Source organism: Dryobates pubescens, chromosome 37 (genome assembly GCF_014839835.1).
Source record: "Dryobates pubescens isolate bDryPub1 chromosome 37, bDryPub1.pri, whole genome shotgun sequence".
NCBI lineage: Eukaryota > Metazoa > Chordata > Aves > Piciformes > Picidae > Dryobates > Dryobates pubescens.
In genome coordinates this window covers 2,828,678-2,856,329 of record NC_071648.1, presented here as the reverse complement: position 1 = coordinate 2,856,329, position 27,652 = coordinate 2,828,678, and the positions used below count along the sequence as shown (strand labels likewise).

The 27,652-nt window shown below is 53.7% G+C and overlaps 2 protein-coding genes across 2 annotated transcripts in view; both read left to right on the top strand.

Moving 5' to 3' along the window:
- UNC80 (unc-80 homolog, NALCN channel complex subunit) overlaps nt 1–18,431 on the top strand; it is a 135,365-nt gene extending 116,934 nt beyond the window's left edge. Inside the window, exons 59-65 of the mRNA XM_054177075.1 lie at nt 223–402; nt 3,721–3,859; nt 6,563–6,619; nt 13,502–13,583; nt 15,342–15,453; nt 16,450–16,631; nt 17,758–18,431. Of these exons, the coding sequence (XP_054033050.1) occupies nt 223–402; nt 3,721–3,859; nt 6,563–6,619; nt 13,502–13,583; nt 15,342–15,453; nt 16,450–16,631; nt 17,758–18,027 (1,022 nt within the window). The 3' untranslated portion in view covers nt 18,028–18,431. The remainder of the gene's footprint in view (nt 1–222; nt 403–3,720; nt 3,860–6,562; nt 6,620–13,501; nt 13,584–15,341; nt 15,454–16,449; nt 16,632–17,757) is intronic.
- Nucleotides 18,432–24,052: 5,621 nt separating this feature from the next.
- On the top strand, nt 24,053–27,098 carry RPE (ribulose-5-phosphate-3-epimerase). The gene is made up of 6 exons (XM_054177023.1): nt 24,053–24,190; nt 24,320–24,399; nt 24,501–24,640; nt 25,469–25,603; nt 25,762–25,848; nt 26,722–27,098. The coding sequence occupies exons 1-6, from the start codon at nt 24,069–24,071 to the stop codon at nt 26,842–26,844; spliced, it is 687 nt and encodes a 228-aa protein (XP_054032998.1). The 5' UTR covers nt 24,053–24,068; the 3' UTR covers nt 26,845–27,098.
- The last annotated feature ends 554 nt before the right edge of the window (nt 27,099–27,652 follow it).

Sequence of the window (27,652 nt, the reverse complement as noted above, 5' to 3'; positions counted from 1 at the left end):
CTAAGCATCCACCTATCAGTTGTTGTTATTTTGTGCCCAGTAATGATTTACTTACTTTTTTCACTCTAAGTCTTTGCAGCTGGGAGCTAGGCTAGAGTTCCACCTTTCAGCTGTAACACCTGGGCACCACCATCGTGTGCCAGGCACGATGGGAACGCGTGGCTGGCTTTTGACTTCCAGTGCCGTGGCCGACTCAGGTCTGGTTTCCCCACTCTCGCGCAGCTTACCAAGGGAAGACGTCGGTCAGCACCGTGGGCACCTCCACCTCAGCATACCGCCTGAGCCTGGCCACCATGTCCCGCTCCAACACGGGCACGGGCACGGTGTGGGAGCAGGACAGCGAGCCCTCCCAGCAGGCCTCGCAGGACACGCTCAGCCGCACCGATGAGGAGGACGAAGAAAGTAGGTGCCCCCTTGGGTGGGGTGAGGGAACAAAACCAGGGGAGCTGGTAACAGCTTCCTCCTCCCTGCTCCCTACCCTCTTGTACACCCTAGAGGAGAGAAGGAGCAGGGAGTTGTTTTGTGAGTACTTAGCCAAAGCAAAGCAATGAAGCCAAGGTCAGCAAAGAGCCAGCAGAAGCACCAGCCAGAGGGAGGAAGCCAGAAAGAGGGAGAGTTTAGTTTACCTTACTAGCCTGAGGTTTATTTATCTATCCAATGGGATTGTTTAGAACTTATCCTGATTTCCCTATTTACACCCAATGGTGATTTATTTACATTCTGCCACTTTCTATTCCAGACCTATGGCAAATTTTCCTAGGCACAGCCTAAAACTACCACACCCCCCCCCCAAGATTAATTTGGAGAACAATTCACACACACACACCCCTCCAAATAAGTTGCCAGAGCAGCTGAGATGTATTTGGAAGCAAGTGAAGCTCTATTTACAAGCAAAACTACAATCTGGAAATGTGAAATGCAGTGTTCAAAACACACAGTATTTACATATATTTATAAGTTAGAAACAACACAGAAACTCCCCAGACCCCCCCATGGATGAATCCAGGGGACCCTTCACATCCTCCCCCACTCACTCCCTCCTTCCTGTTACCTCACACAGCAGTCACAACAGAGATCCCATGGCAAGGCCACTGGAGAGAGAGAAGCTGCAAGCAGAAGGGACAGAAGAAAAGAGAGAATTGTTTCTCTCTTCTCTATATCCCATTACCAAGCCAATGAATTCTATAGACCTTAGCATTATTTTCCTTCTGCATCCAGTGGTGATTTACTTCCAGTCTTTGCAGTCAGGGACTAGGCTGAAGTTCCCCTTTCAAACTGTGGCACTCCTGATTTGAGCTGAGCCCTCGATACTGAAGATGCTTTCCTGACGCCCCAGAGGGCCGTTGGGAGGGGCAGACAGTTGTCCCTGCCCCGGTGTGAACCAAGGGTGCACAGGGGCACAAGGCTAAGAGGTTGGTGTGGTTGCTGCTCAGTCGTGGTGTTGAGCCTGGTTGTTACCTCCTCGTTCCCTCCTGAGCTGCGGTGGGGGGGAAGGCAAGGGCCCAGGCAGATTTTCAGTGTATGAGCCTTGGGCTGGTGTGCAATCCTCTCAGCACTGACATGGCATTTGGCAACCAGTCCTCTCTCTGACCTTCCCCCTGCCAGCAGAGAGAGGCTGTGGCTGGCTCTGTAGTTATGATCCTGTTCCTGCAGGATCAGAGCACTTCCTGCTCATCGCTTCTGTCCAGATGCTCCCATGTGGAATACGCTGTCCTTGTGCTGCATGGGATCCAGCTGTGGCTCTCCGCAGGGAGGAATGTCTGTGTGCTTGTGTCGATTAACAAAGAGGAAATTAAAGCCTTAGACCCACTGACAACAAAAGTTTGCTCTCCCTTCTGGGCAGCTGGCAGGTGGTGGGGGTGCCAGGCTTGCTGGGGCCAGGGCAGAAGGAAGGGGAACGGTAACTCTTTTGGAAAGTGATTTGCAATGACCTGAATGTTGCTTTATCATTTCAGCTGAGTTTCAGGTTATTCTTGGAGTTTTGCCTTCTGGCTGCTTCTGAGCTGTCCATCTGCTTCTGAGTTGTCCATCACTGAAAGCCAGGGTAGAAAACTCTGCTCAGTTGTCATCAGGCTTGGGCTTCCCCCTGCTTTAGCACGGATACTGTCTTCTAGTGCCGCAGCGGGTGGTTGCCTCGGGGCTGGAAACTCAGTCCCACCTCTTGTGTATTTGAGGGCTGCTGACTACTCCTGAGGGACATGAAATGGGAAGGCATGAAAATGGGTGGCCCCAAAGAAAGGCCTGTGCAGTGCCAGCAGGATTTCCTCTGGGGAAGGTCCACTTAACCTGAAACTCTCCAGGCTCAGCCCAACTTTCTTTTAGCTGTGTTCATCACTGAACACAGACAGTCCACCCAGTACTGTACTGCTGAGGCACTGCTCTGGGTTTAGCCTCAGATTCATGACCAGCAACTCTGTGGAGTGATTAAGTGAGGGTGGGGAACACTGGAACAGGTTGCCCAGGGAGGTGGTTGGGGCCCCTTTCCTGGAGATACTCAAGGTGAGGCTCAACGAGGCCCTGGGCAACCTGATCTAGTTGGGGATGTCCCTGCTGACTGCAGAGCATCAGACTGGATGACCTTTGGAGGTCCCTTCCAGCCTGGACCATTCTATGATTCCTATTTGCTTCTGGCAATATCTCCTCAGCCCCACCTTGGCTTAATGCTGGCATAAAACATTTCAGTATAGCCAAACAGGAAAAGGTCAGAGAGCACAGACAAAATGACACAAAGCTGCCCCGTTGTTTTGTGCCTGCAGTTGTAATGAGAAGTTGTGGTGAAACCCACGGCAGAGTCACTTCCTTCCAGGTACTTTATCTAATTGGAAACAGCACTGGAAATGTCCAGCAGTCAGTCCTGATCCCAAGCCAACTGCCTGCAGAATTCAGTTGCAGGCTGATGTAGTGGAGTCAGTTGATCCATTTTGTGGGGGCCAGTCTAAACTGCACGTCCCAAAGGCTGGTAAGGGGCTGGGGCACTTCTGCACTGCTGTTGTGCACTGCACCTTTCCTAAGAGTGCTTTACCATAGCAGAGCAGCAGCTTATTTCACACCAGCACAGTGGCCATTCCTGGCTTTTGTGCCAGAAAATGCTCTATGTTAGCAAATAATCCCATTCATTGCAGGGATTGAGCCCTAGTGGAAGCTGAATTCCCCAAACACATTTTCCTGAGCCACACAAGCTGCAAGTATCCATAAATCCCTGCCCCATGCGTGCTGGGTTCCAAGCACCAATACAGGCTGGGCCAAGAGGGGCTGGAGAGCTGTCTGGAGGAAAAGGACTTAGGGGTATCAGTGATGAAAAACTCACCATGAGCCAGCAATTGTTGCTGGCAGCCCAGAAGGCAGCCATACCCCAGGGAGGTTGTGGCTGCCTCCTCCCTGGAGGTGTTCAAGGCCAGGTTGGACGAGACCTTGAGCAACCTGGGCTAGTGGGAGGTGTCCATGCCCACAGCAGGAGGGTTGGAACTGGATGATCCTTAAGGTCCCTTCCAACCCAACCCATGCTGTGACTCCATGAATCTCTCTGAGCTGAGACTGTAAAAGCTAACAGAAATACTCAAGTGTGCAGGCTTAGGCTGCTGGTAAGTAAATGCTGGGCACGCCGTTGGCATCCTGTTATGCCTGGACAGCTGCAAATGTGTAAGTGGGTTTGGGGTGGTTGCTTCCTCTCCTTTCCTGTTGGTTGTTTTTTGGTTTTGTTTTGTTTTTTCTCCTTTCCAGATGACTCCTTGAGCATGCCCAGTGTGGTAAGTGAACAAGAAGCATACCTTATGGGTGCCATTGGGAGGAGGCGGTTCTCCAGCCATCTCTCCAGCGTGTCTGCACCTCAGGCTGAGGTGGGCATGTTACCCAGCCAAAGGTAACAACATGGGCTTTTCACCTTCCTCATTTCACTCACAAGAGCAGGCATGGCACAGGTATATTCTGTGTACCTCAGAGGTGTGGGGCAGAGAGCAGGGCCAGCATAGTCAATCTAAATTTGCTAATCCTGAAACAGTGCTGGGCCGAGGGGGCAGGGCTGGAAATGATGACATTCCAGGACGCTGCCATGTGTAAGGTCCAGCAGAACAAGCTGGTGTCCATACAAAGCCTTCTCTTAAACTGTTTCAGAGACCCTCAGCACTATTATTTTATTCTGCTCCTACTGTGGACAGCAAACAGCAAAGGTGATCTGGGGGTCAGGCTTTGAACCAGGGGACCGTATGCAACCTGTGCAGGGAGTGGGGAGGAACCCTGAGAAGCTGGCAATGGAGCGGGGGAAGAGGCATCCTGTTGGGTTTGCTTCATTTTCTTCCACTTAGTCTTTGTCCTTCCTGGAACAGCTCATCACAGGAACTGAGTGTCAGGTTCAAAGATAGGATTTACTGCTTTTCAAAGCCAGAAGCATGCTCGGTGGTAGAAGTAGCATCGAAGGCCTTATTCCTGGCTGGTGTGGAGTGGTGAGGAAGAGACTGGGATTTGGGAAACATGCATCTTCACAAGATGCAGCCAGAAGTTTTTCCATGTAACTGTGGTCTTCTTTTATGTTTTTTTCTGAGGAAGCAATCATTCTGGTTTCATTTGCCTGTGCCACAGTTGTGCAAGGGTATCTGACAGTGGAGAGATGAATTGGTGTTACTTCCTTTGGACCTTTAAAGAATAAATTCTACCTTATCTCTTGGCCAGCCTTGGAAAAACCAAACAACATTGTGGTTCCCTCCCCAGTCTTGCCTGGTATTGATGGAATAGCCTTGATATGTGAAGACAAAGTGCCAGCTGTGCTAAATATCAGCAGAGATAGGAGAAGTGATTGACAGGAGAGAAGCTGCACAGATTTTATCTGGGAGTTTTCCCAAAAGGGCTTGCAGGAACTCATTTCACTCCTGAATTCAATTGATTTCAGTCCCTTTTGTTTCTTGAGAGAAAAAAACCATTAATGTGCAGGCCTGCATTGTCTTCAATCCTTCACCACCATCTTCAGTGCATAAACTTCCTAAGAGTCACAGCTGACTGATAGAGCTTTGTGCAATCTCAAGTCACAGTGATGTTGAGGGGGAAAAAGAAGAAGGGGGGGGGAAAAAAAGACTCTAATTACAACAGAGCTTTGCATTCTCCTTTTTTAAGTAGATGGTGCAGCAGGAGAATCGTTTCTCATCCGTGTAGGGGAAGTACAAACTCAGCAGGCAGAGTCACAGCCCACAGAGCTGTGCCCTTTTTAGTTATGGATGGTCTCTGGGCTTTCAGACTGCCTCACCAATGTAAACTAATCAATGCTAAGTAATATCATTGCTGCTTTCCTGCTGGTAACCCAGCAGACTGCTTGCTTTCTGTCCTATTCCTCCTATGGGCTGAGGAGGCTGCTCCTGCCCAAATGGCTCCAGTGTATGGAATCACAGAATCAGCCAGGTTGGAAAAGACCTCAGAGATCATCGAGTCCAACCTAGTACCTAATACCTAACACCTCCTGACAACTAAACCATGGCTCCAAGTGCCACATCCAATCTTTTTGTGAACATCTCCAGGGATGGGGACTCCAGCACCTCCCTGGGCAGCACATTCCAATGGCCAATTACTCTTTCTGGGAAGAACTTTCTCCTCACCTCCAGCCTAAACTTCCCCTGGTGCAGCTTGAGCCTGTGTCCTCTTGTTCTGGTGCTGGTTGCCTGGGAGAAGAGACCAACCCCCACCTGGCTACAACCTCCTTTCAGGAAGCTGTAGAGAGCAATGAGGTCTCCCCTGAGCCTCCTCTTCTCCAGGCTAAACACCCCCAGCTCCCTCAGCCTCTCCTCATAGGGCTTGTGCTTGAGACCTCTCACCAGCCTTCTCTGGACACCTTCAAGAGTCTCAATGTCCTTCTTAAGCTGAGGAGCCCAGAACTGGACACAGGGCTCAAGGTGTGGCCTAACCAGCGCTGAGCACAGGGCAGAGTGACCTCCCTGCTCCTGCTGGCCACGCTATTTCCGTAGACAGGCCCTGTGCCTGTGGAGTCCTTTGCCAGGATCCACACCAGTTGTTTACCTGCAGTTTCATTGCACCTTGCTTCCCAGATGTCCTTAGAGCCATACCAGAAAGAAAGTGATCTATAGCTCATGGGTCATAGATTAGCCCTCCCTTGGGAAGAAGTGGCTCGTAGGGTAAGGAGGAAGAAAAAAAGCTTCCTATGAAGCTGGAAGTAAATAGAATCGAAACAAGGGAAAATGATGCAGGAAAACGGCTTTGAAAACAGCTCCCTGCCCCTTATGTCCCGTGGAAACACATCCTGCCGAGCTGCTCAGCTCCCCACTTCCCGGCCAGAGCCCTAGAAGTGTCTGTGTAGCGCAGGCTCCCTCTAAGGGCTGTGATCAGGTGCCCCTCCAGCTCCTCCGAGTCGTGTATGTGCCGTTGAGCGTGCCAGAGCCGTTGATGTGACTCTCCTTTTCCTTTTTCCTCTTTGATTCCGTTGCTCTTTTTCCCCCCCGTTGAGAACAGAGACAATGGCATGCTGCTCTTTTTCTTCTTCTTTTCTTTTTCTTTTTCTTTTTTTCTTTTTTTTTTTTTTTCATTTTCTTTCCCTAAATTCTTAATCTCCCTGCCCCTCCTGCAGTGAACCTAATGTCCTCGATGACTCCCCGATCCTGGCCACTGAGGGCAGCCTCTCTAGGTACAGTGTCAACACTCCCTGTCTGTCAGTGTGTGTGCCGGGAAACCAGCCGGTTCCAACCTCCCCTGTCTCCTCCCCCTCACCCTTTTGTCGCTCTCTCCATCTCTGTCTCTTGTGGCTCATCGATATTCAGGCCTGCGAGTCAAAGGTGTAGCAACCCACCTTCAGTTTTCAGCTTTGATTGCCAACAGCTTTGAGGAGGCTAAAGGGGAAGGGGTGAGAAGCAGCTGCAACAACTGCAGCTGCAACAACTGCAGCAGCAGCCTGGCTGGCTGGCTCGGGGTTCTCCCCTTGCTCAGCAATTGCTTGAAAGGGATGAGAGAGATTATCCACCAGGCATTAGCTGTAGCCTGTTATAAGAATTAGTCTGGAGGCTTATATAAAGCAGACATCTGTTTTCCCCATTCATCTCACAGTGCTGTCACAACAGAAGACCTACTAACAATACCAAGCTGTGTTCTTTAGCGTTCATTAATGAAACCAATTCCGCCGAGTCCCGCGGACAGTGGTTCCCTGCGGATGCTTCGCAGTAGTTCTGCTTGGTTTCACAAAGTGTTTCCCAGTGACCCCTCAGAAAGCTTGCAGGTGAGCACCACTGAAGTTCAGAATTGCCCTGGCAGTGCTGGAGTTTCAGTGTGGACAGGGGAGTTGGTGTGCAAACGCTGTGCCGTGGGTCAGCAGTGAGCTTAGAAGGGAGGTCTGCCCCTTTAGCGGCCAGCTTGGTTGTGTTAGTTGTCCTGACTGTCCTGCTGCTGTGCCCACACCTCTCAACCCACTCTTGTGGGGTCACAGAGCTGTTGTTAGTCCCAAGAGCATCTGTGTTTCCTTTCAGAAGGCACACACAGCCCCTTAGGCTGGCAACATGAAGGGTAACACCTTCTCCCTTTACCACAGCAGCTGAAGACGTGGATATGTTGTGAGGCGTTGGTGTGAAGTGTTTCTATTTGGTTAGCTTGGGTTTAGATGGCAGCAGTGGCTTTTTGGGGTGGGGACAGGCTGCTTTCTGTGCTTGTTCATTCTCCTGGGCTGGCAAATGGTGAGTTTGTGGTTGGTGGTGTCACTGAGATCATCCCATGACCCATGGTGCGTGTGGTCCCTGCTGTGGTGGATCAGTCTCTGGTGGGTGCTGCTTGCTACAGGAGAGGCCTTAGGCAGCCTGCTCCAGTGCTCTGTGAGCTTCACAGTGAAGAAGTTCCTCCTCATGTTGAGGTGGAACCTCCTGGGCTGTATTTTTATCCATTGCCCCTTGTCCTATCAAAGAGTGCAGCTGAGCAGAGCCTGTCCCCTCCCTCTTGATCCCCAGCCCTCAGCTCTTGATAGACATTGATCAGATCCACTCTCAGTCTTCTCCTCTCCACACTAAACAGCCCCAGGGCTCTCAGCCTCTCCTCCCCAGGCAGGGCTCCAGTCCCTTCAGCATCCTTGCAGCCCTCCCTTGGACTCTCTCCAGCAGATCCCTGTCCCTCCTGAACTGGGCAGCCCAGAACTGGATGCAATATTCCAGGTGAGGTCTCCCCAGGGCAGCGTAGAGGGGAAGGAGAACCTCCCTGGATCTGCTGGACTCATTCCTCTGAATGCAGCCCAGGATCCCCTTGGCCTTCTTGGCCCCCAGGGCACATTGCTGTCCCCTGCAGAACTCTAAGGTTTGCTTGCTCCATGGAAAACATCTAATTCTTATTCACAATTAAGCATAGCCTTTAAAACTGCAACATTACCCTTTCCAAGGAGTGGGCACTAACATCAAGGGAGGGGCATCAGGGCTGCAAAGCCTCAGAAAGAATGAAGGCAGGGAAATACTGCAAGTTGTTCTCCAAAGATGCTGCTTGAGGAAGAAAAGAGCTTTCAGCTGCATTGTTCAGTGTGCAAATAGGATTCCTCCTCTACAGGCCAGGAGTCACAAAGCAGACCTTGCAGGAGTTTACTGTGCTGTGGGGGTCAGAGGGCAGAATGGGTGTGGGTTTGCATTTTGGGATAAAGGGAGCTTGAGGTTTTTCTTGCATCACTTTGCTTTTGGTGGGGCACAATGGTAATAACTGGTTAGGGTTGCCTTCTGAATTCTGAAGCTGATGTTCAGTCATAACTGACATGAAGAAAGAAATCAGATGGGGACTAGACACTTATGGCAAGTAGGAGTTTGGAATAAATCAAATAAACAGTGACAAGCCCAAAGCAGAATGAAGTCTGCTTCCCTTTGTTGTGCAGCAATTAGAGGCAGCCATGAAGCTGAGCAGGGAGGGCAGGAAGGGGACAGCACTGAAGTGCTCAGAAGTCAGCAGGTAGCATGGGGTACAGGGCTGAGGAGCACATGTGTCCAGCAGGGTGATTCGTTGTGCTTGTCCTCTGAGAGGAGAGGACATTGCCCATATCAGGAAGGAAGGAGGCTGAGGAGTCACTGCACTGGAAATCTGCTGCACAGCCACATTTCCCTTCCATCTTTGTCATTGTGCCCATCCTAGCTGAGCGGTGCCTAGCAGGGAGAAGGAGTGGAGCCACATTGCCAGGGCAGCTCTGGCTCTCACTGGGCTGGGATGTGGCTGGGAATACAAGAGCTGGAGGTCATCTACATTTTAACCCATTCTCCACTGGCCTTTGTCCACTAACCTCCTCACTCAGCTGCAGAGTGTGCTTGTTCTGCCACCACGGTGCAGCAAGCATGCACAGCTTTTCAGTAGCTGTTTGACACTTCTTGCTTCCTTTGTCTCTGTTTGGGCTTCTTCTTTCTTTTTGCCTTTTTTTCCCCCTCTTTTCTTCTTTTTATATTCTTTTCTTTTTTGATTTTTCCCTGCATGGATTCTTGTAATCCATGAGCATCTTGTCCTCTGATTGCCAGCCTGACCAGGTTTTCGTTTCAGCTCCCACTGTGTGACTGCACTTGGGCTGTCATTTCTTGCAGGGCTGGCAACTCACTTCCAGGAAGCTGGGTTGGTTTGGTCATCTGCTCACCTGTCTCTGCCCCCAACTCTCTAATGGGAGGAAGGTTGCTGTGAAGGTAGAAACCCTGGCAGAGATGCTCAGAGAGGGACAGAGCATTTTGGTGTTTCTGGTTTTGTTAGTCCCAAGCAAATCTGGCTCCTGCCCTGCAGAAAAAGCCTTTCGTGTCGACTGCATTGCCACAGGAGGGAAAGGGACTGGCAGCTGAAATGCCACTTGCTTCATGCTCCTTGATTGTGTCCCATGGGCTGCCAGAAAAACACTGTCCCTCCTGCTCAGGGCTGGGAAACAAGGAGAGACAGAAGAGGAGGGAGGGCTACCGGGAGCCAACTGTCTGCCTGCCGTGCTGATTTTCATGGCAACAAGATCAGCAGTGCTGTGCTTTGATGTGAAAAGAAGCCCTCAGAAGCCTTCATGAACTGCAAGGTTGTATCCCCAGAAATCTCTGCTCTTTGTCATTCTCCCTTTCCCTCCTTCAGCATTTGGGGGCAGAAGGCAAAAAGACAGCCCCCAGCAGGCCTGTGCTGTCAGCAGGCAGCTCTGCAAAACTCAGCTGCTCTGGAGTCCACCATTTGCCTGCAACAGATATCTGCAATTTCAGCTCCTAAGACCATCCCAGATTATACCAATTTGTGTCATGGCTCAGTACTGGAAGGAAGCATCCACCAGCTGGCTAAACCCATTTCACTTAGGACAGAAGCCAGGCTGAGAATGCCAGGCTCCAGCAGGAGACACACAGTCCAGTATTTCTTTTGCTTGCCTACTCTCTATTTCCAGTGCCCACATTACTCCATGGGAGTCATTCTGAAGCCTAGGTATGGCCTCTATGCCCTCATGAGTCCTTTATCTAAGGATTGTTCCAAAGAGTTTTCACGATGCATGTGAAATGAGTTTGTTTCACCACTATAACAGAGCTCTGTACTGAACACAATTGCATTCTTTCTGCCACAGACATTTATCATAGAATGGCTCAGGTTAGAAGGGACCTCAGAGGTATCTACTCCAACCTCCTTGCCTTGGCCAGGGACACCTCTCAGACTCAGCTGCTCAAGCCTGGCACTGAACTTCCACAGGGAAGAGGCAGACACAACCTCCCTGGGCAGCCTGTTCCACCACCCTCCTATTGAAGAACTTCTTCCTCACATCCAGTCTAACCTTGCTCTCCCTCAGCCTATAACCATTCCTCCTTGTCCTGTCTCTAGACACCCTCATGAAAAGTCCCTCTGCAGCCTTCCTGCAGGATCCCTTCAGCTCTATTGGAAGGCAGCTCTAAGGTCCCCCTGGAGTCTTCTTTTCTCCAGGCTGAACACCTGCAGTCCCCTCAGCTTGTCCTCATAGCACAGCTGCTCCAGCCCTTGGATCATCTTTGTGCCTCCTCTGGACTCACTCCAGCAGCTCTGTGTCCTTTTTCTGCTGGGGACACCAGAACTGGAGGCAGGATTGGAGGTGAGGTCTCAGCGGAGCAGAGTCCAGGGGCAGAATCCCCTCTCTTACCCTGCTGCCCACACTCTGGCTGCAGCCCAGCACTCAGCTGCCTGCTGGGCTGCAGGAGGGCACTGCTGGCTCCTGGGGAGCCGCTCAGCAGCCAGCACTCCCAAGTCTCTTTCTTCAGAGCTGCTCTCAACCCACCCTGCACCCAGCCTGTGTTTGTGCCTGGGATTAGCCTGACCCAGCTGCAGGACCTTGCATGTTCCCTCACTTGAAGAACTAAGAGTTCCTGTACCTTCCTCAGGAGGTGCAACTACTCTCAAAAGCTAGCCCAACAGAAAGCTGTCTTCTCAAGACCTTCTCCAGCTAATTCCTACTTAATTCAGATGCTGGTAACTACTCTGGAAACTTCTTAATTCAGAGGAACCAGTTTTTATGTAAGCCTAGAAAGAGGAGATGAAGAAAATGCCACAAGCTGTGCTTTCAGACAGTCTGGATCACAAACCTAAAGACCAATGATTTAAAGTGCAGCCTCTCAGCTTTAATAAGGAATGCTGTGTTGCTTCTGGACCTACCAGCCATGTGTGCTGCAGTCATTGTCTGGCTCAAGAACACAGTAGCTTCAAGGACTGCTTATGCACAGGAGGGTGTTGGCATGGTGTTTAGGATGCTTCCTGTGTAAATCATGGCCATGCCCTACGTAAAAGCTGGGAAATCTGTGCCAGAGACTGGTGATCTCATCTGGAACTGCTGTCTGAGGGAGAAAAGGTCTCAATTAGATCTTGTTTGTTCTGGCTTGCAGCTTGCAGAAGCTTCTCCTTTTTTTTCCCCAGACCACTGCAGCTGTGGTGAGATTGCTGAGGGCATGCCTGGGATTATTAGGTCAGACCATCAGAAGAGAAACAGCTTCAGGGTCTTTAAACTGTCTCTCTTCTTAAAGCTGCCCGTTGTCTCCCAGGTAGAGCTGGTCGAAAAGCACACCTGCATGGCTCAGTGCAAAGTCTGGCTTGGCTTTAAACTGATAAAGGGAGGAAGGAACAGGACTTGCAGGTCAGGTAACCAGGCTTCAGCCCCAAGCAGAGCAGGAAGCTCTCATGTTCTATCGCACCAAACCTTTGGAGGGCAACTATCTTCTGCCAAAATGAAGAATGAGCTGGTCAGGAGCCTCAGCTTTTGAAGCCTTTCCACAGACATGCCCCACGTCTTGTCTGACTGTGTCCTTCCTCTGTTCCTGTAAGGTCAGGCAATAAACCTTCACTCTGTTGGTGGCAGGGAGCTCCTCCAGCAGGATCCAAGGAAAACATGGAGAGAAAGGAATGTTGTTTTCCTTTGGATGAACAGAGGCCAAAGGCACGGTGGCCCTGTAATGTTGCATCTTCAACAGCACACAGCAGATAGAGCTGGAGGCTGCTGAAACAGGACCCGTCGCTCAGGGGGCTCCAGCCTGTCGCAAGGAAGCAGCTGCCTGCTTTTAAAGCTCAGCCTAGATTGTTAGCTGCTGTTGTAACCACATCTCTCCAGACATAGTTCACACAGCCCAAATGCCTTGTGCCTGCTGTCTGCTCAGTGACCACTCAGGGGAGGAATGCAGGGCTTTGGTAAGCACCAGGGGAGGGTGGCATGCTCCTATCAAGTAGCTGCAGCCAGGAGCTGAGTGGTGGAAGGTGCTGGAACAGTGGCCCGGTGTGTTTCATTGCTAAAGATTCTTTTTGCTGCAGGTTTCCAGGTCTTTTGTGCAGAGCTCTCAACCCTACCGAGCTGTGTCGATGTATATTTCCACCATCTGCGTTTCTCCTGTCTTTATTTTCTGTTTGTTTGTTTGTTTGCTAGCCACAAAGAAAGACTTAAGGCTGCCAAGTGTGGAGTGTGGGGCCTTGTTCACATAACTCATGCATCCATTATGTGAATGGATCCTTTGTCACTCTGTGTTTGGGCTGGGCTGGGCTTTTCTTGTTTGTTTGTTCGTTCGTCGACTTCCATTGCAATTAAAAGCAGATGATCAGATTGGGATGAGGCTGCGGAGTCCCTTTGGGGAGGAGAAGAAACCCCAAAGCAAACAGCAAAACCTGGCAATTTTTATGACATCCTCCTTTGGAAACAGGGGGGAAAATAAAAGGAAAAGCAAACAAGAAGCCCTTTTGAGCTAGGGAGTTGAGATTCTTGCCTGTGCTGGTGTGGCAAAGGATGCAGAGGAGTGAGTGTCGCTCAGTGGGATGCATCAATCAATGACTGAAAACTGAACCCTGCAGCTCCTTATCTTTAGATGCTACCTGTGCGTGGCCAAGTCCTGAATGCCATGACTCCACCTCCCACTCTTTCCCGAGCCCTGGAAGCCACAACCCAACAGACATGCCCCCCCTCCCCCCCATCCTTCAAAGACAGTGCTGCTCTTTGAAGTGGCTGTGCCATTAGTGGTTGGTCTAGTTATTTATTTGTTTCTTGAAGTCACAACTGCCAGGACACCTCCTAGTTAGTTAGACAGGGTGCTCCTGTGCTTGGCCTAATGCTCTCAACATCTAACAGGGTGGCGAGCGTGCAGAGCGAGCCGGGACAGCAGAACCTCCTTCTGCAGCAGCCCCTGGGGCGGAAGAGAGGCCTACGACAGGTGAGGATGCCAGGAGTGAGCAAAGCTTCTCTCCTCCTGTTGGAGCTGGTTTGGGTTTTCCCAGCTGTGTCTGCCTTGAAATGATTTGTGGATGTCACCTGTGGATGTCACCTGTGGATGTGACCTGTGGATGTGACCTGATTTGTGACTGTGGCCATTAAAGCTTTCCCGGGAGCGCCAAAGCCCAAGGGAATGGAATTCCCTCTGTGGGAAAAGTTAGGGCTGGAGAGGAAACAAGGGTAAAACAACCAAGGAACAGCCTTGCACTGAGTTGGAAGTTAAGAAGTAATTTTAACACACAAAAACCCCCAGCAGGTGTTGAAGGAAAAAGGTTACAGAGGTATAAGGGAGGAGGATAGGTACAGAGAGACACACAAAACCAGGCTGGATGCCTTTGGATTATTTGGATGGAAAATGGATTCTGGAGGTAGCAGGTCTGGCCACTTGGTCAGGCAGGGCCCTGTGCCCAGGAACTCTTAGCTGGAGGAGAAGGCCCCAGAGGTGAAGGAGAAAGAGAATGAAGTGAAGGAGAAAGAGAAGGAGGCAGGAAGTGCCTCCCCCTTAGCTAGAGGCAGGAAAGGGGAAGGGGATAAACATGATACGGTGCCTCCCGCCTGGGGGTCAGGGGACCACACACCTGAGGTCAGATACCTCCCCTGGGGTCAGGTGACCACCCAGCAGGGATCAGGTAACTCTCCACCCAGCACAGTGACAGAGTGCAGTGTGTTGAGGCAGCAGGAAGTGCAGCACAAGTGGTGGCTGTGACACCTGAGAAGTCCCTAAGAGAGGAGGCAGAGAGGGACCTGGGGGTACTGGTTGGCAGCAGCCAAACATGAGCCAGCAGTGTGCCTAGGTGGCCAAGAAGGCCAATGGCATCCTGGCCTGGATCAGAAACTGTGGCCAGCAGGAGCAGGGAGGTCATTGTGCCCTGTGCTCAGCACTGGTTAGGCCACATCTTGAGTCCTGTGCCCAGTTCTGGGCCCCTCAATTCATGAAGGATGTTGAGATGCTGGAACATGTCCAGAGAAGGACAACAAAGCTGGGGAGGGGTCTGGAGCACAGCCCTGTGAGGAGAGGCTGAAGGGAGCTGGGGAGACCTCCTTGCTCTCTACAACTGCCTGAAGGGAGGTTGTAGCTAGGTGGAGGTTGGTCTCTTCTGCCACGTAAGCAGCGACAGGACAAGAGGACACAGTCTCAAGCTGTGCAGGGGGAAGTTTAGGCTTGATCTTAGAAGTTCTTCCCAGAAAGAGAGATTGGCCATTGGGATGTGCTGCCCAGGGAGGTGGTGGAGTCACTGTCCCTGGAAGTGTTTAAAACCAGCCTGGATGAGGCACTCGGTGCCATGGGTGAGTTGGGTGATGGGTTGGACCGGATGATCTCGAAGCTCTTTTCCAGCCTGGTTAGTTCTGTGATTCTGTGTGCTGTACTCATAGAACCACAGAGCAGCTTAGGCTGGAGGAGACCTTAGAGGCCATCTGATACAACCTCATTCAAGACCCCATCCAGCCTGGCCCCAGGCTCTGCCTCTGCAGGCTTGCTTTAGCTTGAACTAAACAAGGGTCGGCCGATGTGCATCGCAGTAGGTGCAGCATTGGCGCCGCAAACGCACAGACCCCGGAGGTTCCTACCAAGGTGTCTGGAGCCAGGGAAACCTTAAAACATGGGCATCCAGAGGCAGGGACAATGATCATCCCTCCTGTCTCCCAGGGAGGAGTTGTGTGCCCGTGCCTCAGCCTAACTCTTTCTTCCCACGCCCAGCTTCGCCGGCCGCTGCTGTCGCGGCAGAAAACGCAGACGGAGCCCCGCAGCCGGCACGGAGCTCGACTGTCCACCACGCGGCGCAGCGTCCAGCCGAAGCCCAAACCCTGCGGTAGGGCCCCGCTCCGCTTCCACAGCCGCCACCTCCCCCTGCAGAGCAGCAAATAGCATCCTGTTGGCTTAGCCCAAAGGGGAAACCTAGCGTGCTGTGTTAGCAGCCTTGCGGTGGGGGGCGGATTCCCCCCGACATTAGCTTTGCCAGAGCAGCTCAGCTGGAAGCAGATGCAAGCTGTCTTTACAAGCAAACCCACACTCTACAATGGATGCAATGAGTATGTGCAAAGTACACAGGGTTTACAAGATTGACAGGGATTTACAATTGGTAAACAGCACAAGAAGCACCACCCCACCCCCCAGCCAAAAAACAGGGGAGCTGCTGATAGTTTCCCCTCCCTGCTCCCTTCCTTCCCCTCCTGGACACAAAGGGACAAGAGAAAGAACAGAGAGTTGTTTTGTCAGACTTAGCCAAAACAAAGCAATGCAGCCAAGGTGAGCTAAGAGCCAGCAGAAGCAAAGAGAGAGATAAAGTTAGCCTGCACAACCAGCTTATGTTTATTATCTGTCCAATGAGGCTGAGGGAGCTGGGGTTGCTTAGCCTGGAGAAGAGGAGGCTCAGGGGAGACCTCATTGCTCTCTACAGCTTCCTGAAAGGAGGTTGTAGCCAGGTGCGGGTTGGTCTCTTCTCCCAGGCAACCAGTGTCAGAATAAGAGGTCACAGTCTCAAGCTGTGCCAGGGGAAGTTTAGGCTGGAGGTGAGGAGAAAGTTCTTCCCAGCAAGAGAGATTGGCCATTGGGATGTGCTGCCCAGAGAGGTGGTAGAGTCACCATCACTGGAGGTGTTCAAGAAGGGATTCCCCTTCCCCTTCCCCTTCCCCTTCCCCTTCCCCTTCCCCTTCCCCTTCCCCTTCCCCTTCCCCTTCCCCTTCCCCTTCCCCTTCCCCTTCCCCTTCCCCTTCCCCTTCCCCTTCCCCTTCCCCTTCCTCCTTGCCTTTCCTCTCGTGTTTTCCTTCATTCTCATACTGCATTCTGTGGGCTTTGCACCCTTCAGTGGAGCAGAAGCGGTCGGTGACCTTCACTGAAGCCCAGCCCGAGGCAGCAGCCGGGGCCGTGCCGGCTCCAGCCCCCCAGCAGCAGCAGGGCCGCAGCAGCCCCCAGCCGCCCAGCAAGCCTGTGCTGACCTCCTCGCCTGCCATCGTCGTGGCCGATCTCCACAGCCAGACCGCCGGCCAGGTAAGCGACTGAGGGCTCCTCATGGGTCTGCCCACCACTGCAGCAGAGCTTTAGGGCAATGTCTGATGCACTCCAGCACTGCAATGAATGCTGAGGGCTGAGTGAAGACAGCAAAATCTTCTGGGTGTCTGCCGGAGGATGAGTTTACTGTCATAGAATGGTCCAGGCCAGAACAGACCTCCAAAGCTCATCCAGTCCAACCTCTCTGCAGGCAGCAGGGACATCCCCAACTAGATCAGGTTGCCCAGGGCCCTGTCCAGCCTCACCTTGAATACCTCCAGGGATGGAGCCTCAACCACCTCCCAGTGTTCCACCACTCTCATGGTGCAGAACTTCTTCCTCACACCCAATCTAAATCTGCTCTGCTCTAATTTGAAGCCACTGTCCCTCGTGCTGTCACCCTTGTCCAAGCCTCCACTTTTGTTAACCATCCACTTCTAGACCCTCTCCAATGATGCTTGATTTGCAAATGCACTTCCTTCCTCTTCCCTTTCCATTTTCCACTGACTGTATCCAGTAGTCCTTCTGGAACTGCTCAGCAGGGCAAGTTTTCACCAGGAGGTTTTCACTGCCTGCTCTCTGAGAAATGTATCCTTAAAGAAGGACTCTCTCAAAGCCTCAGCACTGCTTTAGCAAGCATCACATTTCAAAAGAATCACAGAAACATTCAGGTTGGAAAAGACCCTCAGGATCACCAAGTCCAACCCAGATCCCTACTCTACAAGGATCACCCCTAAACCACAGCCCCAAGCACCACAGGCTCTGCTCACTTGCTCCCTGTGATCACACAAGATATAAACATAAGTAAGATAAATATCTTACAAACAAGACAAATATCTTGTGATCACACAAGATATAAACTGCTGCACAGGAGGTTCCACCTCAACACAAGGAGGAACTTCTTCACTGTGAGGGTCCTGGAGCAGGCTGCCCAGAGAGGTTGTGGAGTCTCCTCTGGAGCCCTTCCATCCCTGTCTGGATGTGTTCCTGTGTGACCTGTGCTGGAGTCTATGCTCCTGCTCTGGCAGGGGGGTTGGACTCGATGGTCTCTTTGGGTCCCTTCCCACCCCTGACCTCCTGTGAGCCTCTCCCTCTTTCTCCTCGCCTGACCTCTGGCTCTCCTCAGCTGCAGAGCGAGGAGCTTTCTGCCGAGAAGGAGAAGGAGGAGGGCTTGGAGTCCCGGCCGACAACAGCGCAGAGCACCCCGCCCACGCAGCTCTCTGACACCGAGGACTACGCTGGCCTGGAGACCACCAGCCTGCTGCAGCACGGGGACACCGTCCTGCACATCAGCGAGGACAATGGGATGGAGAACCCCTTGCTGGCCACGCACTTCAGCTTCACGCACGTGGAGCTGGGGGAGACTGACGTGGATCTCGATGAATCTCACGTTTAAGCCTTGTGGGGTGGAGAAGGAGGAAGAGGAAGCATACCTTCCCCCTTCAGCTCCCTGGTAACTAGTAAGTCATTCAAACAAGAGCACTTTATTACCCCAAAAGCAGAAAACAGCTGTCAGCCAGTTGCTTCAGACTGGCCGGTTTCTCATTGTGAAATCTCTCTCAGTTCAGGGCAGGACCATAGAAACAGAGAATTTTTACCCCAAATTCTCAGGGTAAGGGGGGTGTGGGTGAGTGTGGGGTCCAGAAAACCTTGATCTGGCAGCCATGCACTGTGCTCAGCAATTTCTTTGGGTGAGTGGGCTGCTGTCCTGTACAGAGGAGAGGAGAAGAGAGGAGAAGAGAGGAGAAGAGAGGAGAAGAGAGGAGAAGAGAGGAGAAGAGAGGAGAAGAGAGGAGAAGAGAGGAGAAGAGAGGAGAAGAGAGGAGAAGAGAGGAGAAGAGAGGAGAAGAGAGGAGAAGAGAGGAGAAGAGAGGAGAAGAGAGGAGAAGAGAGGAGAAGAGAGGAGAAGAGAGGAGAAGAGAGGAGAAGAGAGGAGAAGAGAAGAGAGGAGAAGAGAGGAGAAGAGAAGAGAGGAGAAGAGAGGAGAAGAGAGGAGGAGGGAGAAGGGAAGAGAGGAGAGGAGAGGAGAGGAGAGAAGAGAGGAGAAGAGAAGAGAAGAGAGGAGAAGAGAAGAGAAGAGAAGAGAGGAGAAGAGAGGAGAAGAGAGGAGAAGAGAGGAGAAGAGAGGAGAAGAGAGGAGAAGAGAGGAGAAGAGAGGAGAAGAGAGGAGAAGAGAGGAGAAGAGAAGAGAAGAGAAGAGAAGAGAAGAGAAGAGAAGAGAAGAGAAGAGAAGAGAAGAGAAGAGAGAAGATGAGAAGAGAAGAGACAAGATGAGAAGAGAGAAGAAGAGAAGAGAGAAGATGAGAAGAGAGGAGAAAGAAGAGAATAGAAAGGAAGGGAATGAAACAGAAGAGAAGGGAAGAGAAGCCAAGCCAAGCCAAGCCTCTCTGTAGGTTGCACCCAAGATTTATTTTTGTAGTGTTCTTGAGAGGAGGGCTATAGAGTAGCTGAACCCAAGGCTCTTACACCTTGGTACTGACAGTGAAAACACTGCCAGAAAGTACCAGTCTAAGGCTTGATTTTCACAAGCTGGGACCATCCTTTCTAAATGGGAGAGCAAGGAAGAGCACCACGGAGCAAGGAGACCTTTTTGGTTTTGATGCTGCAGACTTTGGCTGAGTTTACTTTTGTCTGTTGGTTTCAGGCTGCTCTTCAAGATACTGGCCTTGTGCTGCCAACATAGCTGGCTCTGTCAAACTCAAGCCAGCAGGTACTGCAAGCAGGAATGCAGGTACTGCAAGCAGGAATGCAGGTACTGCAAGCAGGAATGCAGGTACTGCAAGCAGGAACGCAGGTGCTGTGCACAGACACAGGTGGGCAGGGGGTGAGGGGTCTGCAGGCAGTATAAAACAACCCAGGCTGCCCTGACAAAATGTACACAGTAATCCATCTCCACAGCTTAAAAACCAACCAACCAAACCCACACCTGGGATGTGTGTGGACCTCCTGGCACCCAGCAACTGCTCCTCAGATGCTGTCCTTCGTAGTTAGCTATAGGGATGTATAAGTAAATATTTATAAATGGTATTTTCGTGTTCCTAGATGTACAAATCTAAATCTATATGGACATTGTAAACAAAAGATGGCTATTGCAGGGCAGAAACTTGATGAAAGAATCTATTTTTGGCACGTTGAGACTGTATTTAAAACACAAACAAGCAAAAGGCTCCGTTCTACCTGCCTGACGCTCACGGCTGCAACCAGGAGATCCGCAGCGGTGTAACATCTAGAGCGAGGTGGAGACCCTCGGGCGGGGAGCAGCTGAAGTCACAGCTGCAGCACCAAGGAATTACACTGAAGTGTGAGCTTAGCCAGGCAAGCTGCAAACCAGCTGTGAAACAAAGCACCAAGTCCCAGGCAATGCCCAAAGCCACCCTGTGCTCTGGGAATCGCACGCTGCCTTTCCCAGCCGGAGTTTCTAACCGCGGCGTCATCGTGCAGAGGGGAATGGCTTGGACCATCCTGAGAGTCTGTAAAATGCACTAACGACCTGTATGGACATCATGAAGCAGCCTTCCTGGGGAGACTGAAGGATCTTCTCCTACAGGTCTCCAAAGAGAGGAGTCCTCCTCTCCCTGGAGCAGCTGGCAGGCAGCTGTTGGGAATGCTGCCGGACAGACACCTCCCTCGCTGCCGCAGCGCAGCACTGCCCGGACAGTTCACCACGCACCTGACAACAGGCTCCGGCCCTCAGGCTCAGCTGCCTGGCGTGTGCCAAGCACTCACCTTTGAGGGGTTCTGTGCACACTGATCTGTGGAGGGAGATCATGCACATTAAGCCTCTGCAGACAGCAAAAGCCATCCGTCTCCAGGCTCACGCTCCGCAGCCACTGCACTGCTGAGGGAGGGAGACTCTCAGCGCCTCTTGGGGAAAGCATTGCTGAAAAGGCCACTGGTTTTATGGTACCCTACCTGTATCACCATACACACTGCTCCAGCTGTAAAGCCTCCCTGGTTGTGTAAGAACAATGTTTAGGTGAAGGTGGCAGTGTCTTAGTCTGCTGCTCCCTGTGTGCCCTGAAGGACAACCCAAACCAGGCTGTGTCTCCTGCAGATCCAGGGAGGTTCTCCTGTCCCTCTACTCTGCCGTGGTGAGACCTCACCTGGAATACTGCATCCAGTTTGGGGCTCCCCAGTTCAAGAGGGACAGGGATCTGCTGGAGAGAGTCCAAGGGAGGGCTGCAAGAATGCTGGAGCATGTATCCTAGGAGGAGAGGCTGAGAGCCCTGGGGCTTTTCAGTCTGGAGAGAAGACTAAGCAGAGATGTAATAGAAGAGATTTAATAGATATTTATATATCTGAGGCCTGGGGGTGAAGAGAGATGGGACAGGCGCTGCTCAATTGCACCCTGGCATAGGACAAGGGGCAATGGATATGAACTCCAGCACAGGAGGTTCCAATTCAACATGAGGAGGAACTTCTTCACTGTGAGGGTGACAGAGCACTGGAACAGGCTGCCCAGAGAGGTTGTGGAGTCTCCTTCTTGGGAGACTTTCAAGACCCATCTGGATGCCTTCCTGTGTGACCTGTGCTGGATTCTCTGGTCCTGCTCTGGCAGGGGGGTTGGACTGGATGACCTTCGATGGTCCCCCCCTGTGAGCTGCAGTGGCCTTGCTGCCTGCAATTGACTGGCCCGAAAAGGTAGTCCAGCATGTGATCCTGTGATCCTCAGCACAGCGCCAGCTACCTGTAGGAGACTGCAGTCTCACCTCGGTGGGAGGTCACTCAAAGACCTGCTAAATCCCAGGTGCTTAATCTCACTACTAACAGCCACACACAAATGATTAAACCCCACAGCTTCCCTTTCAGACCCCGAGGCAGGCTGGCTAAGGGCAGGCAGGTCGGGGAGCAGAGCTTCAGCTGTGAGCTAAGCCAACAGCTGGGACGCGACACAAGCAGAATTCATGGTGCACTTTACAGACTGACTTTTTCTGCTGACCATGAGGAGGAAGCCTCTTCCCTCATGGCAAGCAGATGCCTCCCCATGGTACTCCGCTCATACGAAGACAGAGTAACTGTGATTTACTTCATTGAGATTCAGTCTGTGTAATAAACGTTTCCATTCCGCCTGCCCGCCAGCCACCGGTGAAGCCACAAGTCGTAAAAGCCATAGCAAGGACTAACTTTATGCCTCCTTTCAACGCCCTACCCTGCTAGAAAGCAGTGCAGCTTGCAAAGTGACGTGGTTTGGTGTCGTTCAGGTGGCTGGGCAGGTGGCTCTCTGTTGGGTGGTTGGTGGAGCAGGCAGGCAGAGCAGTCCGTCTGTTTGCTCCCGTGTGTTACTCTCCTGTCAGCTGCACTCAGTGCTACGCCCAGGCGGTGCACAGGATGTACTTGAGCTGGTGTTGTGCTTTCCTCCAGTGTCTCTGTAGCAGGACTGGTGTGCTTCTGCCGTGAAGACAAAACGATGCTGCTTACATAGTGTTAGAGGCCTTAAGTGCATGTCACGTTCAACAGGCGTCCAGGCTGTACGAGTCTCGTCCGTGTGTCCGTCGGTCCGTCCCATTGCCTCAGCCTTTTTATGCAGACCTTGTCCTGAGAGCTAAATACAGAGCGACAGCAGAAGGACAGAGTGCTGTGTCTGAGCCTCTCGCGCAACGCTGCGTCGGTGGTCTCCCCTTCTGAAAGGCTTTGGGCGTGCTGCTGGGACTGTTTTGTTGTGGGACAGAGACTGTTTGTTAACCACAGAATCAGCCAGGTGGGAAAAGACCTCAGAGGTAATCAAGTCCAACCTAGTACCTAATACCTAACACCTCCTGACAACTAAACCATGGCTCCAAGTGCCACATCCAAGCCTTTTTTGAACACCTCCAGGGACAGTGACTCCACCACCTCCCTGGGCAGCACATTCCAAGGGCCAATTACTCTTTCTGGGAAGAAATTCCCCTGGCACAGCTTGAGACTGTGTCCTCTTGTTCTGGTGCTGGTTGCCTGGGAGAAGAGACCAAGCCCCACCTGGCTACAACCTCCCTTGAGGGAGTTGTAGACAGCAATAAGGTCTCCCCTGAGCCTCCTCTTCTCCAGGCTAAGCAACCCCAGCTCCCTCAGCCTCTCCTCACAGGGCTGTGCCCCAGACCCCTCCCCAGCCTCCTTGCCCATCTCTGGACACATTATCTCAATGTCCTTCTTAAACTGAGGGGCCCAGAACTGGACACAGGACTCAAGGTGTGGCCTAACCAGTGCAGTGTACAGGGGCAGAATGACCTCCCTGCTCCTGCTGGCCACACTGTTCCTGATGCAGGCCAGGATGCCATTGGCCTTCTTGGCTACCATGCAGCCAGCTCTGCTTGCCACCTGCAGCAGTGTGCAGGGCAGGGCAGGGCAGGGCAGGGCAGGGCAGGGCAGGGCAGGGCAGGGCAGGGCAGGACGTGCTGCTGGGCGCTGTGAGCAGCATCGTGAGTTAGGGCACAGGGTGTTAAGCAGCACTACCGCCCAGAACTGCCTCTTGGGGCTAACAAAATGTAGTTTGTTGGGCATTTTACACGTCAGAAGCCCATCGAATCCAGGCGGTTTTGGTTTCCTCTTCCCCTTCAGTTCAGGCCCTTGGCCCTTGGGCAGCTGCTCACAGGGCGTGCGCCTTCCTCTGGCGCTTGGGCACAAGCCCAAAGGCCTCCCCCAGCCGGAGCCGAGCGGGCAGCGGCAGCCAACCGGGGCAGCGAGGCAGGGCCTCAGTGCTGGCCCTCGGGACCGTCCCCGGGGAACGCTTTTTGGGTAGCCCTGGGGTCAGCAGCCCGCAGGCAGCTCTGCTCCGCTGCCGGAGCGGGGCGGGGCGGGGGGGCTGCTGCCCGCGGGGGGGCTGCTGCCCGCGGGGGGGGGCTGCCCGCCGGGGGGGGCTGCTGCCCGCGGGGGGGGGCTGCTGCCCGCGGGGGGGGGGGCGGCTGCCCGCGGGGGGGGGGGCTGCTGCCCGCGGGGGGGGGGCTGCTGCCCGCGGGGGGGGGGGGGCGGCTGCCCGCGGAGGGGCTGCTGCCCGCGGGGGGGGGGCTGCTGCCCGCGGTGGGGGGGGGCGGCTGCCCGCGGGGGGGGGGCTGCTGCCCGCGGGGGGGGGGGGGCGGCTGCCCGCGGGGGGGGGGGGGCGGCTGCCCGCGGGGTGGGGTGCTGCTGCCCGCGGAGGGGGGCGGCTGCCCGCGGAGGGGGGCGGCTGCCCGCGGGGGGGCGGCTGCCCGCGCCGGGACGCAGAGCCCGCGCCTGGCCGCTAGCAGCCCCCAGCTGTGCCTCTTCCCTCCCGGGCAGCGCAGCGCAGCCGGCCGCGGGGCTCGCCGGGGCTCTGCCGAGCCCAACCGGGCGGAAGGGCAACAGCCTCCCGCGGGCGAGCAGCGCCCTGCAGCGAAGATGGCGGCGGCCGGCGCGGGGCGGGACGGGGGCGCGGCGGGGGCGCGGCCGGGGCGCGCCCCCGGTCCCGGCAGGCGCGGCGGCGGCGCAGGCGCAGGGCGGGCAGCGATGGCGTCGGGGTGCCGGATCGGGCCGTCCATCCTCAACAGCGACCTGGCGGCGCTGGGCGCGGAGTGCAGCCGCATGCTGGACTGCGGCGCCGACTACCTCCACCTGGATGTAATGGACGGGTAACGGCCGGGGGCGGGCGGGGCCGGGCCGGGGCCGCGGGCGCGGGCGGGCGGCCTGTCCCGCTCCGCCCGCCCGCCCGGCCGGGGGTAACCTGCGGGTGCGGGCGGGTCTCTCTCTTCGGCCCCAAGACACTTCGTCCCGAACATCACCTTCGGCCACCCCGTCGTGGAGAGCCTGCGCAAGCAGCTGGGCCAGGAGCCCTTCTTCGGTAAGGGGCCCGGGGGGCTGCCGGCTGTGTGGCTCGTCGGAGGCGGTGCGGGAGCGGCCCCGAGGCGGCAGCCTGCCGGCTTACGGCTGCCCCTCTTCCAGACATGCACATGATGGTCGCCAGGCCAGAGCAGTGGGTGAAACCGATGGCCGTCGCCGGCGCCAACCAGTACACCTTCCATCTAGAGGCTACGGACAACCCGGGGGCGCTGATAAAAGACATTCGGGAGAACGGGATGAAGGTGAGCAAAGTGTGTGGCACACCGTGCCCGGCTCGGCTAACCACCGCGGGCCTGGCAGTGGGAATCCCACCGTGGCTCTGCTGGGTGGTCAGGGATTGGCCCCTGACACTCCTCGTGCGTGAGGCTGGTCATCAGCTTTAGTTAAGAAAGCAAGGAACAGTGTGGGCAGCAGGAGCAGGGAGGTCATTGTGCCCTGTGCTCAGCACTGGTTGGGCCACACCTTGAGCCCTGTGCCCAGTTCTGGGCCCCTCAGTTTAAGAAAGATGTTGAGATGCTGGAAGGTGTCCAGAGAAGGGCAACAAAGCTGGGGAGAGGCCTGGAGCACAGCCCTGTGAGGAGGGGCTGTGAGGAGCTCCCTCAGGAGCTGGAGGTGTTTGGCCTGGAGAAGAGGAGGCTCAGAGACCTTCTTGCTCTACACCTCCCTGAAGGGAGGCTGTAGCCAGGTGGAGGTTGGTCTCTTCTCCTAGGCAACCAGTGACAGAAGGAGAGGACACAGTCTCAAGCTGTGCATGGGAAGTTTAGGCTGGATGTTAGGAAGAAGTTCTTTCCAGAAAGAGAGATTGGCCATTGGGATGTGCTGCCCAGGGATGGAGTCAATGGTGGAGCTGATGTCCCTGGAGGTGTCTTAATTGGTTAGATAGGGTTGGGTCATCAGTTGGACTTGCTGATCTTCCAGCCTGGCTGACTGTCTGATTCTGTGAATCTTTGCTTAAAGCTGCCTCTGCTTACTGTGCTTACACAGACACATAATTGTTTTCCTGGAGGTCTGTCCCTGGCTCAGGCCAACCCTGCTGCCATCCTAAGGGTTTTGTCTTGCCTCTCCTGCAGGTTGGCTTGGCGATCAAGCCTGCCACTACTGTTGACCAGTTGGCCCCTTGGGCCAATCAGATAGACATGGCCTTGGTGATGACAGTAGAACCTGGTTTCGGAGGGCAGAAGTTCATGGAAGACATGATGCCAAAGGTAATGTGAGCTTCTCTTTCCTTTTGTTCTTTTAACCAAGCTCAGAGCTAGCTAACAGCATGGAGTGAAGAAACTCTCTCTGGGTGTGTAGGAAGCTGCACAAAGCTGCAGCAGCAGAGCGTGGCTCTCAGTGCCAACGTTTTTGTGCTGTTTCTCAGGTTCAGTGGCTGAGGACACAGTTTCCCTCACTGGATATTGAAGTGGATGGAGGAGTGGGGCCTGATACCATCCACAAGTGTGCAGAGGTAAGCAGGGGCTGAAGCGAAGCGGCGATCCCAGTTGCTGTGCCGAGCAGCTTCGTTCTCTCTTGGAAGATAAAGCTGAGGAGGAGCTGCATCCTGACTGTTAGTTTTCACCCTTAAAACCTGCTTGTGGAGGTTTAATCTTGTGCCTTGTTTAATACTGGCTACTGAAGTCTCTCCTAAGCTGGAGAAGTTGTTTCTTGTCTGTTTGGGGAAAGAGGAGCAACAGGAGAAGAGTCATAGAATCACAGAAGTGTCAGGGTTGGAAGGGACCTCAAGGATCAGCCAGTCCCAACCCCTCTGCTATGGGCAGGGACACCTCACACTAGAGCAGGCTGCTCAGAGCCACATCCAGCCTGGCCTGAAAAACCTCCAGGGATGAGGCTTCCACCACCTCCCTGGGCAACCTGTGCCAGTCTCTCACCACCCTCATGGGGAACAACTTCTTCCTAACATCCAATCTCAATCTACCCATTTTTAGTTCTGCCCCATTCCCCCCAGTCCTGTCACTCCCTGACTCCCTCAAAAGTCCCTCCCCAGCCTTCCTGTAGCCTCAGATACTGGAAGGCCACAATTAGGCCTCCTCGGAGCCTTCTTTTCTCCAGGCTGAACAGCCCCAACTCTCAGTCTGCCCTTACAGGGGAGGAGCTCCAGCCCTCTGCTCATCCTTGTGGCCCTTCGAGTCCGCCCCTCTTGGGGGCAGAGCTGTCTTTTCTGCCCGTGCTTTGTGGCTGCAGCATAGCATCCCACACACGTACAGCACACAGCAGCTTACAGCTGGCTCCCTCCTCACCTGCTTTTCAGGGAGGAGACCCTGGCAGTGGTGGTGGTGGCTTTGTGTTGTGTGTTGCTGAGGTGGTGTCTGGTGTCTTTCAGGCAGGGGCGAATATGATCGTCTCTGGCAGCGCCATTATGAAGAGCGCGGATCCCAGGTCCGTCATCAACCTCCTCAGGAATGTGTGTTCAGAAGCAGCTCAGAAGCGCTGCCTGGACCGGTGAGGCCTTGCCCAAGCGGCGTCCCAGGAGGCCCAGTGCCTGCAGGAGAGCCCTCATGCCTCCTGCCTGAAGGGAGGGCTGGAGGAAGGTTAATTACAGGAACTTGTTGCTGCTGAACAGACGAATCATTCCTGCGCTGCAATAAAGCAAGCAGCAGAGGAAACAAAGCCAAGCCTGGGGGCTGTCTTTCAGGGTTGGAAATGCAGTGGTGTGAGCCTGGCTCTTGATTCTGTGGAGGCTGATTTTCACAGCACAACCTGCAAGGCTGACTGGATGGAGCCAGACTGCAGTCAGGTGGTTGTTTTTCCTTGCTTGCTAGAGGAGTGTAGCATCACCACAGGCCGCGTCCCTTGTGGAAGACTCTAATCAAACTGCCCTCTGCTCTCTGTGGGTTTTGTCATTTGATCTGTGCATTCCTACAACCCTTTGCCAGTCCCTGCATTAAACACCCCCTCCCTCGGTGTGTGGTAAGTCTCCTTCAAGCTGACTCTCAAACATGAGTGTTCTGGGGAGGGAGGCTGGGAAAAGGCTGCTTTGGGAGAGGGTTAACAAATCCCACAGGTGGCAGACATGTTGCTGTGGTTTGCTTTGGCTGTGGAGAAGGCACTTGCCCTGCCTAAGTCAAACATCAGACAAGTCAGTGCAGCATCTTTAACCAGGAAATGCCTTCTTATTTCCCTTGTGAAGAGCCAGTCAAGGCAGCTGTGGCAGAATCAGGGAGACTTAGCCAGGCTGAGAGCTGGGCAGGGAGAGGCTTGCACCTCGGAAAGAACAACCCCATGGAGCAGGAGAGGTTGGGGACTGAGCTGCT